The sequence below is a fragment of the Rhineura floridana genome, chromosome 6 (assembly GCF_030035675.1).
Source record: "Rhineura floridana isolate rRhiFlo1 chromosome 6, rRhiFlo1.hap2, whole genome shotgun sequence".
In the NCBI taxonomy this organism is placed as follows: Eukaryota; Metazoa; Chordata; class Lepidosauria; order Squamata; family Rhineuridae; genus Rhineura; species Rhineura floridana.
This window is the reverse complement of record NC_084485.1, coordinates 75952310-75970561: the sequence shown is the minus strand read 5'-3', so window position 1 is coordinate 75970561 and position 18252 is coordinate 75952310. Positions and strand designations below refer to the sequence as shown.

Below are 18252 nucleotides of genomic sequence, written 5' to 3'. Positions count from 1 at the left end.
CCCCCCCGACCGCTGTCCCCGGGCCTCCAAGCTTTGTGCCCAGGGAGGAAAACGCAAGGGGGGGCGGTCCCTGACCGGGGGGGGAGAAGAAAGAGAGCGGAGTGTGGTAGGCACCCCCTCCCTCGCCGCCTCCTTCCCTCCCCCCTTTTCTCTCTCTCCATCGTTTGGCCGGGCTGCGCTCCTGCCGCCACCGTCGCCTCCATTTTACCTTCCCTCGCTCCCTCCCCCCACCCCGCAACAGGAGCCGGAGCCGCGACGGAGGCGCTGAAGCGAGCGGCAGCGGGGCCGAGCGGGCTGGGAGCCGCGGGCATGAGGGGGCGGCGCTGAGGAGACGCGGGTTGAGCCGACATCTTGTCCCCCTCCCCGACGGTGCAAGCCAGTCCGTCCCGTGGAAGACCCGGTGCCGCCGCGGAGGAGGACTAGCAGGCGGCCCAGGCAAGTAGAGCCGATAAATCCCCCCTCCCCGGTCGCCCGCAACCCCGTTCCTTTCTGTCCCTCAGTGGTGCCCCCAGGGTCGCGGGAAGGTGACCGCACAGAGCGGGAAGGGGATGACAGAACTAAGAATGCCTCGCGCCCTCCGAGCTGCAGGGCAGGGCTCTCTCCATAGCGCTTTATACCGAGATTGAGAAGGGAGAGAGTAAGCGAGAACACGGGGGGGACAGGGAAACCGAAGCCCGCCATCTTGTTCGCCCTCATAACCGGGACACCATTAGCTACGCCCACCTTCCCCTTCACCATTGGTCTAGCCAGAGACACGTCGCTCCCGCCTGCAAGTTCTGTGCTGCTATTGGCCGTGGTGATGGATGATGGACAGCGATAGCATCCAATGGGAAGGTGGCTGTAAATGTTTCCTTTCCCTGCCATGTAATTAGTCGAGGGATTCCCCCCTCAGAGGAGCTCGTAGATGCTGGCAAATTTATATTCCTCCCCTCCCCCCCCCCGCGACTTTATTTTGCTGTGGATGGAAGGAAGGCCGCTTGCACCTGGTAAAGCAAGATTGCTCCAAGCTGTGTCACGTGAAAAGGGCCTGAATTCTGACACAGCCCAATCAGTTCTCCTGGGAAATGGATTCTGTTGCGAGGCCTGATGTATTTTTATTTCAATATGGACCGAGAAAAAGACAAATAATTGGGTGTTAGAACAAATTAAACCAGAACTATCATTAGAAGCTAAAATGATGAAACTGAGGTTATCATAGTTTGGGCACATCATGGGAAGACCTGATTCACTAGAAAAGACAATAATGCTGGGAAAAACAGAAGGGAGTAGAAAAAGAGGAAGACCAAATAAGAGATGGATTGATTCCATAAAGGAAGCCACAGACCTGAATTTACAAGATCTGAACAGGGTGGTTTATAACAGATGCTATTGGAGGTCACTGATTCAAAGGGTCACCATAAGTTGTAATTGACCTGAAGGCACATAACACCAAAAATGTACATTGTCACCTGAGAGAATGTGCGTGTGCAATCAAAACCTCCTTTAGAGGGTTATTGATAGCACCGTGGCACACTTCAGTTGCATGCACCAGCATTCTCATAAGGGCCAAGAGATATTTCATAGGGGCTTTATTAACAGATTTACACCCAGTGTTACCATGCTTTACTAAAAAGTGACACACACTTGTACTGATGTCAGTTTGGTAGCTGGAAGTCACAAGAAATTGAGGCTTGATTCTTCTGAGACCTCTGTAGCACTATTAATGATAAATCTTTCCCCCTTGAGTTGACTGCTGCTAAGAATAAGGGAGCAATCCAAACTCGAGGTCCACTGGGAAGCTTGGAATAGGTGGATCTCTGGCTGAGCCGGGGCTATGCTGGCTGAAGTCCCTCATCCTGGCTTAGGTGGAGATATACCAGTGTAAGTTGAGGCTGGAGTAAGTCCCAAACAAAGGCTGTTCTGGGACAGTGGCAGGGATGGGGCAGGAAGACACCAACCCTTATTCCAAATTCTGGCTTAGTCATGTGACCTAGCAACCCAGTGGAAATTACACTGGCAAGAAGGGTGGTGTATGTCAAACTCTGTTTTAAAGGTTTGTGCAGGGTTAGCCAGCAGGAGCTCCACTCTGCACAGAGTTTGGAACAGGGGTAAATTAAACTTGCTTCCTATAATTTGGATTGTTCTGCCCATGAGGTTAGTTTCATTGTTTTGTACTGATTCCATGCCTTAAATTCACAGTGGCAATAGGATCGTTTTCCCTGAGGCATAATATCAATTCTTGAACTGGGGCCTCCTCCACCTCAGGATGGAGTTTGCTCATTTTAAAGCAAGAAAATCCCATCATTAGCGGTGCTTGTCCATTGCTTAAGCTTCTTCTGCTGAAGCACAATACACAAACCACATTTTCCCCATTTTTTGTTGTCTGCTATGGGATGTTACTGTTCCAGAACTGCCAAATTAATGTCCAACTTATTGAATACACACTTGAAGTCAACAGCCTAAGAACTGGCTGATCTGTTCAGATTAGGGTTGCCAGGTTCAGGGCCTGAGGCTGATGCTGTATCTTTAGGAGAAGAGAAAGTCAGCCAAGTGCAGGTGTTCTTGCAACTCTGTAATGAGAAAAACCACAAGGTGGAATTCTCCCTTCCCCCTGCACAACTTTTAAAGATACAGAAGATCTCTTGGAGGCCGGGCCTGGCAACCAAGAGATCTTCTGTATCTTTAAAAGTTGTGCAGGGGGAAGGGAGAATTCCACCTTGTGGTTTTTCCCATTACAGTGTTGCAAGAACACCTGCACTTGGCTGACTTTCTCTTCTCCTAAAGATACAGGATCAGTCTCAGGCCATGAACCTGGCAACCCTACAGGTAGGTAACGTATGCTTATTTACATAGCTCATAGACATAGTAATACTATGCTTCCTTAGCTGTCTCCCATACCTGTCCCCCTTTTTCCTGCTAAGAGGGTGCAGTTCCTCCTGTATCTTAGCCCTATGTGTAGTTTTGTCCTAGTCCTGTTTTTTCCATGGCTCCTCCTTTCTTTCAGTTTTCTATCTCCCCATGCATTATTTCTTCAGGTCCCTGCTTTTCAGGCTACTTTTTACTTTGTTCAATTTCTTTTAACTTCCCTGTCTTGTCTAGTTTTCTTAATACTACTTTCATTCTCTTCCTTCTGATATTAGAGATGAGAAGGGCAGGAAAAAAATGGAAAAATTATGGGGGAAAACCTTCCCCCATTTTGTTTTGGTTTTTCCCCCGGCCTTCACATCTCTAATATTAAGCACTGTGAAGTTTCTTCATAACATTCTTCTCTAATTAGCCCCTTCTTGCCTCAGTTCCCTGTTTTATCTGCCCTTGTCCCTCAGTCTTCATTCTCCATCTATCCTGTCTTCATATTCTATTTCTCCATCCATTGCCTATCCCGTACTTTAGATTCTCTGTGTTCCAGTACTTCTCTGTGATTCTCAGTCAACCTGGACTTGTATTCCCAGCCAAACTGACAACCTCTCCTCCCCAAATCTGGACAGTAAACAGTTGCGTTTATTTAGTAACTGAACATTCTGGGTTATCTCACCAGTTTAGCTCTGAAAAGGACACACCAGTACAAATAATGGTGTGATAACCTGTTGAATCTCATGATGCTAGTTAAAGCTCATTGATCAACTTGTGGTACAGAGCTTTGCCATTGTTTTCCTAGGATCATGTGTACTGATTTGTCTATATTTGCTCAGCACATAGGAATAAGGTTTAATGGCATGTGGAAAGAGTGAGACTGAATGTTTTATGAACAGGAAGAAACCACAGTTATTCTATTGTTTAAATTAGAAAAGACTACTTTGGAGACAAGTATTAGTGCAAAATAAATTTGGCAACATTTTAGGAGAAAAATGACATGTATTGTCTGGTGACATTTGGAGATGGTGGCTAGTATGCACAGAAACATGAGGAAAGTGCTGAAGGAGTCTAGCCTGTTGATAAGTGACAAATGTTGGAAATAGACAAGGGCTGAGGCCTTGAAAAGAGCAGAGGAAAGGTAAGACCATTTAAGGAAGGTGTGAAATTTGATGTCACTGAATGTACTGGTGTGTGTGTGGGGAGACTGCTACAGTATCACAGAGGAATGTTTAATGGGTCCACAAAAGTTTATTACGATAACGTGGCCTTGTAAGAAGGGTGGTATAGTATCAGAGGAGAGCAATGCTAGAAATCATATGTAATTAGTTTGTCTTTGTGAACTGTAACTAATATTTAAAGTTATTTAGTAGGGGGGGAAATCCATTAAGTACGGAGTTAGCATAAGGGTAGGATAATTTGAATACTGAAAAGCAAGGAAATGCAAAACAGTAATTTTTGTCTTCTGTAACCAGCTGGCAGCCTTAGTACTTTAACATGGTAATACGAGAAGGTCCACTAAGCCAGGGATGGCTAATTTTTGTATTATTTGGGGAGGGGACACTTTTGCAACACTATGACCTTCTTCAGTAGTAAGTAGGCTCTATAGGAGCATCCCCTTAGAGTAAAGGTGCCATATTTATGCATTTGAGCACAAGTGGGGGCATTACTTACAGAACCCAAAGGGAACTAGAACATTAATATGCAAAACAGTTCTGTCTCACAGCTTTTGAAAACAACTTTCTTCTCCGTAGGAGTGGAATTAGGTGCAACGTTTTGTCGCACCTTGATTAACATTTGGTAGGATCACTAGGGCTCTACTAAAACTGGTTCGTGGACCATATCTAACCCATAGATTGTCTGTTAGCTATCCTTGCCATAAGCCATTCATTAAAGGAATATCACTGCTTGAAGGTCACAAAAGATTAAATCAAATCCTGTTTTATAAATATATTTTTCAGGCCTCCATATTATTTGCATAGATATTAGGGTAGTTAAATATACCTACTTTACACTCTATTTTTCACATAATTGTTATTAGATTTGCTCATGTTTTCTTAAGACACATAGTTACTATGCATTTTGTTGCACATTTATTAGCCACATTGTTATTAGGATTGTGCAGGAACCCTGCCCCTGACACACAAAGTTAAGCAGGTGAAGCTTTTCTGATCACTTTACCTTCATGGCAAGACCTTCTTTGTGTTATTCTGATACATGCTAGAGTAACAAAGCTGATTAAAAAAAGTTGGCAGGTATTCTACCTTCATTTGAAGAGTTCTCAATTTGTGTTTGTGAGCTTAGTGTTAGGGCTGCCCTGTTGGCCATTGGAGGAGGGCAGGACAGCTCAGTTTTGCATCTCTTTGCATTTTGGTGTTTACGAATGCAATTCTGTACCTGGTTTCTCAGAAGTAAATCACACTGAGTTCAACAGGGTTTTTTCTCCTGTTAAGTGGGTGTAGGATTGCAGCTTAAGTTGTATGAACATATTATGGATTGCAAGAGTTTTTTATACTTTCCCCTGAGCACTGAGACATTCTAGGGGCATCTTTACATAGTTTAGATTCCTTTAGCAGCTAACATTTAGCTGAAAGAGAATGAAAGACATGATGTATATCATAAATATTCAAATGGAACATAATGGAAGCAAATATGATTTGCTGAACATCATGGCATAATACTATGCTCAAGATATGATGACTTTGTATACCCCCAATTAAGGCTCTTGCTTAAAAAAATATAAAGCAGGGAAATGTCCCTTCTGGGGCTCGTAGCAGCTTTGGGGGCAATTTTCATCTGGATCTGTGTGTACAGCTGTTATTTTGAAATGCAAAAACAGACCTGTTAAGTCCATTCTGAACACAGAGGAAGCTTTGGTAATGGGAACTATAGAGAAAGGAAATGCTTCAGAAAAAGGGGCAATTAAGGGAGGCTACTCTGGGGCAATTAGCAGGCTCTTCATCATTTGTTTGCCAGCCAGGATCAACAGGAAGCAATAAAACTAGCAGAAACAGCAAGCAATAAACTTTGAATTGAAGTTATGGGGGACCTTTGTTCTAAATGGTTTTTAATTGTGAGTGAACATAGGAGGATTTGGTTATGGGGAAGGCCATTGCCTGGTTATATAATGATATATTAAAGCACTCTGTGGACTCTCTATTTTAATTCCATTTCTACCTAATTAGGGACAGTAGTGCACTTAAGGGCTCTAATCTGAAAGTAATCTTGAACAGGACCATATTTTTAACCAGGGCCTTCTTCACTTATTCCTCACCCCCATTTTCTCCATTTCTTGAGGGACTAGAGGAGGGGAAAGAAACCCCATTCTTGTAAGGAAGCTTCCCTCTGGATACTTTTGTTAGCCTTACCTGCTCACAAGACAACTCTCAGTCCCTCAAAGTTCTCCCCTTGTAAATGGAATCCTTGCTCCTTCATAGCCCCTCCCTTGTGTATTTAGAATATTGATTACTTAAAAATCCACTTTTATAAAAGGGCAGATGGGATATAGGCTTCCATTATCATTATTGTTATAAGTTATATTATGAAAGATATGATGGCCTGCATTACTCTGTGGAAATAATAAAATCAAATAATCTGTGACACCTTGAAGACTGATTTAGAATTCCATATTTTGATCCTTAACAAAATGATAATAAGCTAAAATCAAGACTGTTGATTTCACTATTTTTTTAATAATCCAGACTCTTTGATTTTTTATTTTTATTTCCATAGAGTAATGCGGTCTACATATACAGCTTGCAACTGAACCAAGGGGAAAGAACTAGTTTGCAGAATAGCCTCATTGATTATTCTGATTTGCTTCAGTGTTTTGTGAATATACCTCTGGCCGTTATATGTATTTATTTATTTATTAAAAAGTCATCTTTGGGCCACCCGTAAATGAACTATCAGGGCAGCGTCAAAAAAAAAATTAGATCACAATGAAATAAATAGAAGGCAGAAAAAAACAGTCAAAAAATTCAGCAGACCAGATAAAACCTGATGAGCTACAGTTCACATTCCAGTAAAGGGGGGGGCAGAAAAATAAAATATCTTGTTTGACTCCTCATAATTAGAAAAGTATACACATTGCAATGGCATCATAAGGTATGCATGTACACTTCTTTTAAATTTCTGTTAAAAAAATTCTGTCTATAAATGAAAAGGTCCTCTCTCCAAACACCACCCAACAAACAAGAACTTTGCTATATTTTTTTGTCTTACTACCATTTTTTCAATCTTCTGTCTCTTAATACATGAACTGATTTATTCTCGTTTGCATTTACAGAAGATGGTATCTGTGGCATTATTTCTCCCTGCTAATGTAGTATTTGCGGTGGTTAGAAATATTAGGCTCAGACATGAGAATCCAATATTCAACTATATGCTCTCACTGGGTAGACCTAAGTAAGTCAATATCACCTGTCCCAGGGGTCGCCAACCTTTCTGGGCCAGTGAGCACACTGGGGATTTTGAGAAATTGCTGTGGGTGTCAGTCACAAGATGGCTGTGTGGGGGCATGGTATAACACAAAATCTAGTAGAAAAAGAGACAGGACAACGAAATGGTGTGGTCATGCACACCCATCAGACCCCCATCAATAGAAAAAAGGCAGCCACATCAGCCACCACTGCACTGTGAAGTTATTTGTACCTATCCAGTGAGAGCCAGTGTGGTATAGTGGTTAGTGTAATGGACTACGACCTGGGAGACCAGGGTTCGAGTCCCCACATAGCCATGAAGCTCACTGGGTGACCTTGGGCCAGTCATTGCCTCTCAGCCTCAGAGGAAGGCAATGGTAAACCCCCTCTGAATACCGCTTACCATGAAAACCCTATTCATAGGGTCGTCATAAGTCGGAATTGACTTGAATGCAGTCCATATATTTATATATACTGTTCAGTATGGAAGGGAGAGTGGCTGTCCAATCCTCACATCCAATGAAATGTGGGCATGTTTAAGGTGGGGTCAATGTAGGGAGGCTGAGGTAGTGCAGGAAATGAGCAGGAAGAACAATCAGTCTCATGTCTTACGTTTTTTGAAGGGATATTGACTGAGACCTTTTCTGGGCACCATAGGATGTACTGGTGGGCACACTGGTGCCTGTGGGTGGCACACTGGCAACCCCTGACTTACCTTAATTGATTTCACAGGGTTGTTCTGAAACTGTAATGACGCTGTGACTCCATGAAAGGTGACATACAATTATATAGGAAAACTAGGGGCTCTGTCCCTGCTTGCTTCACTTGCCAACCTTGCCTTCCATCGCCAAACCCCCTTCCCCCAAAGCTTCCCCCCCATGGTTTGCCATAGCTCTCCCCGTTCCCTCAGGTGTCACCAGAGCTCCCCTCCCCTCTCGTTTTCTCACCCCACCCCAGGGGTCTCCAGAACTCCCCTTCTTCTTCTCCTCCCCCCAAGTGGTCACCAGAACTCCCCCCTTCTCCCCCTACCATGCCAGGGGTTACCAGATTTCTCCTCCCACTTCTCCCCCCCACCCCAGGGGGTGCCAGACCTCTCCTCCCATGGCTGGCCTCCCACCTACCTGATGAGGCCGAGCTCCGGGTATCACTGAGCAAGCCCACGACCGTTCTGGACCTTGCTATGTGGGCCTGCTGCCACTCCAGGCCTTGCCTGCCTCACCTGTGTCACTCTACCTGTGAACACTTACAGAAATATAATATGGGTAGACATTGGTTGTCTTGTGTTCTACTTCCAAACAGTTTTGCATGTGCATCTGCCTGAAATACTGGTAGCATGGTTTACAATATTGGCACAATATTGTGGTGGCTGCTCAGAAATTTTTGCCAGAAGTGTAGGGTGAAAATTTTCTGTTGCTATATTTTTTCACTGAAAATTTTCCATTTTTAGAAATACATTGTTTACTAAAATTAATTAATAGCACAATGAAGAAGTCCAAAGCAAGTCAAAGTACCTGGAATCTATACAATACCTGTCAAATCTAAAATTAGAGTTGTATATAATTTTTTTTAGGGGACTGTCCTTTTTTAAGAGGACTGTCCTTAGAAAAGCTATCTAAAAAATTCCAATATAAAAATAAAAGTCTAAGCTCTTCAGTCATGCTAAAACTATTGTGTTAATAATTTTCATTGCCAACTCTAAAAAATGTTAAGAGGGAAGTGTATGCTATTGAGTTGTCATGCCTTAAAATATTTATAAGTTTTCAGTAAAAGTCATTTCCAAGTAAAAACTTGGAATATGTTTGAATATAACATTTAAATAATGTTAACAATGTGATCCTATACACTGAGTTCAATAGGACTTACTCTCAAGTAAGTGGGTATAGGATTGTGCAATTAGTGTGCTTTATTTTTTTTTCTTCTGATCATGTCACATTTTTACTGTTATTGGAAAAACGTGCAGTATTTGTTTGAATGTAAAATAACATGGTGTTTTTTTAAAGTTTTATTTATTAAGGATAAGTCAAACATGCAAAATCTGTTATTCCTTCATATAGGACACAGGAAAATTTTCTGATTCAAGTTTTCCTAAAAAAGCTGCATCACTGGTTTTTGCACATTACCTCCATGCCTATGGCTAACAGGCTATGTGCAGCTATCAGCAGAATTAAATGTAGTTACTAAAACATTATGCCTGTCAATACATGCAAAAAGCTTAATTCTGATAGTGTAGTGCCTGCACATGATCAGATGGCCTTGGACACTTTCCTGCTTTGTCTTTCCATAGCTAAGGGGTTTTATCATGCTCCTTTAAAAAACTAGTCTACAGATTTTATAAATACTCTTTCTGACAGCTTGATTCTATCCATGTTAACCTAGAAGACAGCCTCTCTGAGTTTAGAAGTACTTTCAATCAATTTGGCATAGCACTGCAGCCTTACTGTTAATAATAACAAGTCTATTGCATATCTGATTTTAACAAGTGAGATTTGTTACAACCCTTCTGACAACCGGCTGATATATGCTGTTAAAGTATTTAATAATTTTAGAAGCCAGCATAATACTTTTAGTTACTAGGCCTTTTAAAGAGCTGGGAAAACAAAATTAAATTGCTAGGTGTCAGCCTCAGTGTTTTAGTAGCTTGGCAATTAGATTCATAGTATTTCCCCCCAATTATAATTCTGTAATGGTTTTTCAGTAGTTCTAAAGTTGCATACTCACTCTGAAGTATCCCTGCTGACTTATGTGACATCATTTCAGCACAAGTAGTTTGAAAGTTCTCGTCATTTTCAGATGATGATCTTTGGGGGGGAAGTGTGTGCTTTTTAATCAAATGCAGGCTGAAGGTCTATATTTTATAACCCAAATGGAATTTTATAGTCTTGATTCTATCTTTAGAATATGTGTTTATCTTAACACTTGTCTTGTTACTTTTTCTGATAGAGGATCTATACCAAGAGTGGCACAGTAGGTACAGATTCCAATTACTTCATTTCCATGTCCGGCAAAGCTGCACCTGTTAAATTTCTGCCTGACATGCAGTTAAGGAGAGAGCCTAGGAGAAAGAGCCTGGCTTTCTGAATGTTTCCCTCAAATTCAGGTTAAATTCTGGTCAAGAGTACAATTCCAAGTCTTTGTGGTTTGTTTTATGCATAATGCCTGGGATTGTGTGCTCTCCCTTCCTCCTCTGATGTGGCTGTGAGAAAGCATATGGAAGCTTTCGCTTTGATTTTAGATTAACCATAGCTTGTTCTGATGTACAAACCCAGACAACACTGGGTTTTATCTTAACTCAGCCTTTCCCAACCAGTGTGCCTCCAGATGTTGTTGGACCACAACTCCCATCTTTCCTGACCATTGGCAATGCTGGCTGAGGCTGATGGGAGTTGTGGTCCAACAACATCTGGAGGCACACTGGTTTGGAAAGGCTTTCTTAACTATTGTTTGTTGAAACAAATCATCTTCAAATAATGCATTGTGAAGCTGACTTGTTTCCACAACCACAGTTTAGATTAGCTACAGTTAAGGTTGGGACCTATTGCTAAAGTGCGGGTAATCTGAAATGTAAGTGAAAGCTTTGAATTTCCTGCTTGCAGTCTCACAGGAGGAGGGAGGAGCAGGGAGTGTGCAAGCCTAAGGCTTGCTGTGACTCATTTCTCATACTGAACCATGGTTTAGCACACGGATGAGGAACTTTTTTGATTCCACAGGCCAGATCCTTATCAGGGTCTGCCTCACAGGCCAAATCTGACAGGTGGGCAAGGTCACCCACCTGCCAACATGCAACATCATTATGTTGTCACATGATTGGCAGGTGGATGGGAGTGCCCATCTTCCACAATCCCTTTGCACTTCTCGTGTCTCCATGATTAGGGACATAAAGGGGGAGGGGATGACTTGGAAAAGCCTCTTCTAAGTCTTCCCCGCCTTTATGTCCCTGATTGTGGAGAATGAAAAGGGAAACATGGAGAGACTTAGAAGAGGCTTTAAGACAGCCCCCACTCTTCCATTTGAACAAACTGGAACCCAGGAGCTGTGTTAAAGCCTTTGCAAGAGCATCTTTATAGCTTGCCTGTGAAAGGGCACTTTTGCATAGGCCTTTAATCTGCTCTCAGCTGATGAGAGGGATTCAATACTGCTGCTTTGACTGCATGAACTTGTTCCGTGCTGGGAACAGGGAACAGTTCTGGAATGTTTTTCTTCATATCCAGAGCTAATTCACTGCTATTTTAGGATCTGACTCTGCGACTTTTTCTGAAATAAAAAAGTGTTTACCAGATTATTTATGTATTTTATTTATTTATTAAAGTATTTACAAACCGCACTTTCATGGAAGTACATCAAAGTTACAACACACAAATACATTGTAAAATTAAAAACTATCATAAAAAAACAATCATACAGCAATACCTCAGTTAACATATCCTCCAGGAAAGAAGCTCCTTTCAACAAAGTCTTGTTTGGGTGCGGGAGACGTGTGTGGGGATGCACACTCTGACATAGAATGCTGCTCCTTGTCTATTACATTGCGGCGGCAGCTGGCAGCTCTCTCACGTGTGGCTGGAATGGTGTTCTTTGCCAAGTGGCACAGGCACCTCCACAATAAACAGTGCTTCAGGTGTCCTGGAAGCACTATTTCGTGCTAGTGTAGGGGAGGATGGCAGAGAGAGACTAAGCACGGGAGGGGGGTTGGCTGCTTCTTGCCTGCCTGCTGGAGTGAATGGAGAGAAGAATAGTGCTCAAATTTATTTACTTATTAATTAATTAAATTTATTAGTCGCCCATCTGGCTGGTTGTCCAGCCACTTTGGGCAACGCACAACATAAAAACATACAATTCACATTAGAACCTTAAAATTCCAGCAATAACACTAAAATCTAACCCACCCCAAAGGCCTGCCTGAAGAGCCAGGTTTCCAGGGTCCGGCAGAAGCTCATCATGGAGGGGGCATGGCGGATGTCATTTGGGAGGGAATTCCATAGAGTGGGTGCTCAAAGCTTCAGATTGCTATAGCAAGATGCTACATGAGAAAAGAAAAAAGGCAAGGCAGGCATCCTTGGATGCATTTTGGAAGAAGGCTTCAAGTGATCTGTATGCAAGGCTTACCTGACCTGGTTGTCTCATTTCAGACATGCATATTGTTAGTTTTGAATAAAAAGTTTGCTGAAATATGTTGAACTGCTCATCTTTTTTGTGGTGTAGGCATCTATCTCTATTCTTTCCATGTTGTTCCAACCCCTGGTACCAAAGTTTCTGTTAAAGAGGTAATGTCCAGGAATGCATCTACTTTATTAACTGAGGTTTTACTGTAACTAAACACTTACCGTAAAAACATCAACAAATATTGCATAGGTTGGAAGAAAAACAAATCATGTTAAAAAGCTTGTCTTAACAAGTTCGGATTGACTATAGAGTTTTGCACATGGGCCAAATCCAGTGTGTTGTAATAGAGTTCCATGTAACATGGGTTTATTTTTCTGAGGCATTTTAAAGCTGTATTTTCTGCCAAAATGACATTCAGAGTGGCATAGAGTAGTTATCCACTATTTTAAAGGTTCACACACCCAGTAGTGCATTAAGAGATAAGTCACCAGCCCAAATTTATCTTTTCAGTTTGCATTCATGTACTGCTTTGCATCCTGTGTTCCAGAGATTTAGCTCATTATGAGAGACGAGGTAATGTTTAATCCCTGCTTCATTTAACTTCTTCGTGTGAGCTAGTGTTTCTCATACAGAGTCTTTTTTCAAGTCTTTTTTAATTAAATTCTTCCAGCCCATTCCTTCATTTTTCAACTTCCTTGTTTGTTGCTGGATTTTCTTTGTTTCCAGGGTCTTTACTATGACCCTTCTGTTTCTAGCTTCCCAAGCTGCTTGCTGTGGTATATTTGTCTTTTTTGTTTTGGAAAGGACTACTATAACACGTTATAACAGTAGTTTCCAAACTTTTTCTCACAAAGACCACTTGAAAATTGCTGAGTGCTTTGGTGGACTACTGATTTTTCTGCCTGTTGTAGCAATTGTAATGTGCAGTGCTAGATGCTGTATAATTTTATTTCTTATATATTGTATTTTATTATATCACAGTTTGAATTCCATAGAATTCAAATTGTAGTGCAATAAAATACAATATACTCCATAGAATGCCCTAGAATTCCAACTGTAATTCAATAAAATAAAATATATAAGACACAGAATAAAAATAAAAATACAATTAAAATCAATAGGAATATATAATGTGATGGGCTTCTCCCATCTTCAACCACCTATCCACAGATACACTGCAGACCACCTGAATGAAGCTCGCAGACTACAGTTTGGGAATCCCTGTTCTATAATACTCTAAGACACTTGGGTAGAATGAGAGAAGAAAAGAATCTAGGCATTCATATTCAGGATAGCCTAATGTTAAGGGATACCCGTTGATTAAAGAATTTTTAATTGGTTAAAAATCTTTTAACTGAGCAATCAAATCAGTTTAAATACATTTCAATATTAATATATTAATATTACAAAAAATTCCCTCAGGATAGGTGTCTTTTTGAGATGCTGAAGTATAAGGAGTTAAGCCCCACGTTGCATTGGGATTTATGCTGCTCATGTTTGCATGTGCTGCTGTTTAAACTGTTTTTTCTGTTGGACTATCCTACAGGGTTTTTTGAGGGGGGGAGTTGCTGCTATGAGGAAACCTCGGAGGAGGTCCCAGCAGACCCTAGAAGGGAGACGTTCTCCTTCACCGTACAGCTTGAAATGCTCACCCACACGGGAGACTCTGACGTATGCTCAGGCCCAGCGTATAGTGGAAGTTGACATTGATGGGCGTCTTCATCGCATCAGCATTTATGATCCTCTAAAAATTATCACAGAGGATGAGCTGACTGCCCAGGACATCACAGAATGCAACAGTAACAAAGAAAACAGTGAGCAGCCACTATTTCCTTCAAAATCGAAGAAAACTCAATGTAAAGGCAAAAAAAGGGAGACATGCACAAAACATGCCCCTGGGACATCTTGCCATCTACCACAGCCTAGCTTCCGGATGATTGACTCCTTTAGCCAGCCAGATGCTCCGCCCCTGCCTTTAGCATACTATCAGTATATTGAAAAACCACCTGAGGACATTGATGCTGAAGTGGAGTATGATATGGATGAGGAAGATTTGGCCTGGCTTGACATGATCAATGAAAAGAGGAAGAATGATGGCTATGGGTCAGTTTCGGCTGACACTTTTGAATTGCTGGTGGATCAGTTGGAGAAGGAGTCATACCTAGAGAGCCGTAACAATGGGGCTCAGCAGACTCTGATAGATGAGGATGCTGTTTGCTGTGTTTGCATGGATGACGAATGTCATAACAGCAATGTCATTTTGTTTTGTGACATTTGCAACTTGGCTGTGCATCAAGAATGCTATGGAGTGCCCTACATTCCTGAGGGCCAGTGGCTTTGTCGCTGTTGCCTACAGTCCCCTTCCCGCCCAGTTGATTGTGTTTTGTGCCCAAACAAAGGTGGAGCCTTCAAACAGACCAGTGATGGTCACTGGGCCCATGTTGTTTGTGCCATCTGGATTCCAGAAGTCTGTTTTGCAAACACTGTGTTTTTGGAACCCATTGAGGGGATAGAAAATATCCCACCAGCTCGCTGGAAACTAACTTGTTACATCTGCAAGCAGAAGGGCATGGGCGCAGCCATCCAGTGTCACAAGGTGAACTGCTACACAGCCTTCCATGTTACCTGTGCCCAGAAGGCTGGTCTCTTCATGAAGATTGAGCCCATGAGGGAGACCAGCCTCAATGGCACAACGTTTACTGTGCGCAAAACTGCTTATTGTGAGACACATTCTCCTCCTGGCACAGTGAAGAAAGGGTGTACGACTACTGTTCATGAAGGAGAGGAGGGTGTTGCAAAAAATGAGACTGATGAAGGCACTCCCAAGAGCAAGAACAAAGTGAAGTTGAAGCAGAAGGTAAAGAAGGAAACTAGTGCTTCTGCACCTTTACTGATGGTCACACAGATCCCTTCATACCGGTGAGTGGTACAACTGTTCCGGCCATAGTTTCTGTGCCACAGCTTGCCTTCTGTTTTCTATTTATGTGGCATCTTTTATGTCCTGTAATCACTTCCGCAAATGCTTTGTTTAATTTTATTCTGCCGGAACAACATTGATCAAATATATATGTGTACTCAAAAGGCTAATAATAATAATCTTTATGTACAAGTTAGGCAGAGTTTATTGCAGTGTAACATACAATAAGCCTTCTGAATTAAGTTAGAAAATGAAGTGCAGGCCCAAATCATTGTAGAAAGTGAAAAACAATGATAACTTGCAATTGATGGTGTGAGTATAGGCTGAAGTCAATGGGATTTTAACAGTCTAACTGGGTTCAGGATTGCAATTTTAGTCCACAGTTGAGTTTGTTGCCTGGTGTTCATATTAATAATGAGTTTAAATGACTGTATGAAAGTTACTGAAATACTCAATTGCTTGTGCCAACTTCTCAAATAATTTGGTCCATTTGAGCTCAGCTGGTGGCTGGATGTTGCCCATTTTGCTGTTGCTACTACTTAATTGGAGCTGCAGAGCTGTTTCTAATAGAACAGCAATTTCACAGCTGAAAAACCTCTGATGAACTTGAGTCACTTGTATAATTCTTAACATATAATGTTATGTTACAAAACTAGGTACCGTATTGCCAAAGGGGAGGGTTACCATGTGTTACATTGGTCTTGTGGAATCTGAAATTGGGTTTAATATGTGATGAAATCTCTTGATGTTTTTGTCTTCCCTAGGCTGAATAAAATCTGCAGTGGTCTCTCCTTCCAGAGAAAGAATCAGTTTATGCAGAGGCTGCACAACTACTGGCTATTAAAGCGTCAGTCAAGAAATGGTGTCCCACTTATAAGGCGCCTGCACTCTCACTTACAGTCCCAAAGAAATGCAGAACAGGTATGATAGCAGCATCTGTGACGTTTTACTGCATCCTGAAATAGCATAGGAGAGAAATGTTATGTGAACTGATTAGCGAAGCTTCTGGAAGACTTGGATAGAAATTGTCCATCTTGGAGTAGCAGTTGCCAGCTAATAGCGGATGGGTAGTTAATTTTTGAATTTCTTATGAAGTGTAGAGATGGAATTTCTAAATTGTCATTGTGGAGTCTTCCGTTACATAATAACTCTTGTGATTATACTAGAGATTTTTTAACATGTATTTTTTGCGTTATGCTATACAGAGCAAAGCCAAGCTATCAATAATCAGTGTCTCTCTCATGAAAATTCTCTTAATTCATCCCACAGGGCAGCATTTGCTTACTTTGAAACTGTGTTGCTTTTTTCATTGTGGATGGTAATCAATGGATTTTATCCACTTTGGTATTTTTCCTGTGTAGAATGTTACATTTTTCTTTACTTTAGAAATGATCAGCACTGCTGAGACCACTTTCAGGGCCACAGGACTGTATCCACTTTACTGTTAGTGATCCAATGCATTTGTTTCCACAAGTTATAAACCCTAGTTATAAGTTACTACTTATGCAACAACATAATAACATTTACATAGCAACAATGAACTAAGCATGCAGTTCACTATTGTCTCTATCTTGAATTTGTTTTTGACATTTCATATGCCCCATAACTTGGGGGGGGGCTTGGATAGAGAGCCATAGTAGTGCATGAGTTGGGCAGAGCATCAGTGTTTACCTTCTGGCTGTGTTGTCACTCTGTTCACTGGGAAAGGAATGGGGCAGGGGAAAGGTTGAGGGAACTCTGGGTTTTTGATGGTGGTGTCTTGCAGGTATGCATTCACCTGTGGGCCACCACCAAACTGGAGCTCCCCTGCCCCATCCCTGTCCTGGTGAATGCAGTGTGCCACCTGTGGGTTGGTGCCGTTGCCATTCTGTACCACCTCATATGCCACTAAAGGTAGAGAGTAGTTTTTCATCAAGAAACCAAACACAATGAAGCCCTGCTATCGGTCATAGAACAAGTGTGAAGAAACTTATATTTAGTTACAGGAATGTCAATAAACATAGTTAAAACAGATTTCCAGAAAGCAGTTATAACCTGGGTAGGACTTCATTAAATAATCAATCTATGCTGTACTGATCTGAGTTAAGATACCTCCAGATTCTGTGATATAGACAAAGTCTGATTGTGAATAACTGTAAATACGAATGCAGGGGTGAATTATGAGAGATATGAGCAGGCTACCCTTAAAAAACAACAACTCAATTCTACAGAAGGAGCAGGATGAGAAGACCAGTGCAGTGAAGGAAGAACTGAAGTACTGGCAAAAACTACGGCATGACTTAGAAAGGGCACGTCTGCTCATCGAATTAATTCGTAAGCGTGAAAAACTCAAACGTGAGCAGGTGGGTATAAGATGACCTTGTGGTTTGCACTATTTAACGTCTTTGATTAGAGCTGGTAAAGGTGTTATTGAAGTTGAGTGATTGCCATGTTAGTCAAAAAGCTATGCAATCCTAAGCATGTTTATTCAGAACCAGGCCTCGCTGATTTCAGTGGGGCTTACACCCAAGTAAGTGTGCACAGGATTGCAGCCAAAGACAGATTCTGAAGTGAATCAGCTCCTACCTTTTTTTGGGCAAACTGAGTACCCCCTCCCCCCGTGTATGTATGTATATAATATTTTTGCAAGCTGTCATGTCATCATGGATGAGGGTGGAGCGCAGCAGCAGGACAGCAGGCAGGTGAGGCAAGGGAGTGAGGGAAGCAAGGATGGCAGGCAGGGAGGTGTGCATACAGGGGGCAGGTGAGTCGGTGGGCTGTGGGCAGCAAGCAAGTGGGCGATGGGGGCAAGTTAATGGATGCCAGGGCTGTTGAGTGGCAGCAACAATGTGGTAGGCAGGTAAGTGGTTCAGGCGGGGCAGTGGTGGTTGCAGCCTGGGTAAGCCAGAGGCCAGTAAGCTGCCTAAACAGGGTGGTGGTGATTACCTGGGTGGGCATTTTGCGAGTTGCCTGGGGTGGAGAGGCTGTTTTGGGAGTTGCCTGTGG

General features: G+C 42.2%; 1 protein-coding gene across 6 annotated transcripts in view; it reads left to right on the top strand.

The window, feature by feature from the left end:
* Nucleotides 1–18252, top strand: part of BRPF3 (bromodomain and PHD finger containing 3) — a 53328-nt gene continuing 35076 nt past the window's right edge. For 2 of the 6 annotated variants that reach the window (XM_061632478.1, XM_061632473.1), the window contains exons 1-4: nt 2780–2805; nt 13897–15269; nt 16032–16188; nt 17478–17609. In XM_061632478.1, the coding sequence (XP_061488462.1) occupies nt 2785–2805; nt 13897–15269; nt 16032–16188; nt 17478–17609 (1683 nt within the window). In that variant the 5' untranslated portion in view covers nt 2780–2784. Of the gene's footprint in view, nt 436–2779; nt 2806–3697; nt 3971–13896; nt 15270–16031; nt 16189–17477; nt 17610–18252 lie in introns of those variants that run through there. The other 4 variants (XM_061632479.1, XM_061632474.1, XM_061632475.1 and 1 more) reach the window with 3 other exon arrangements.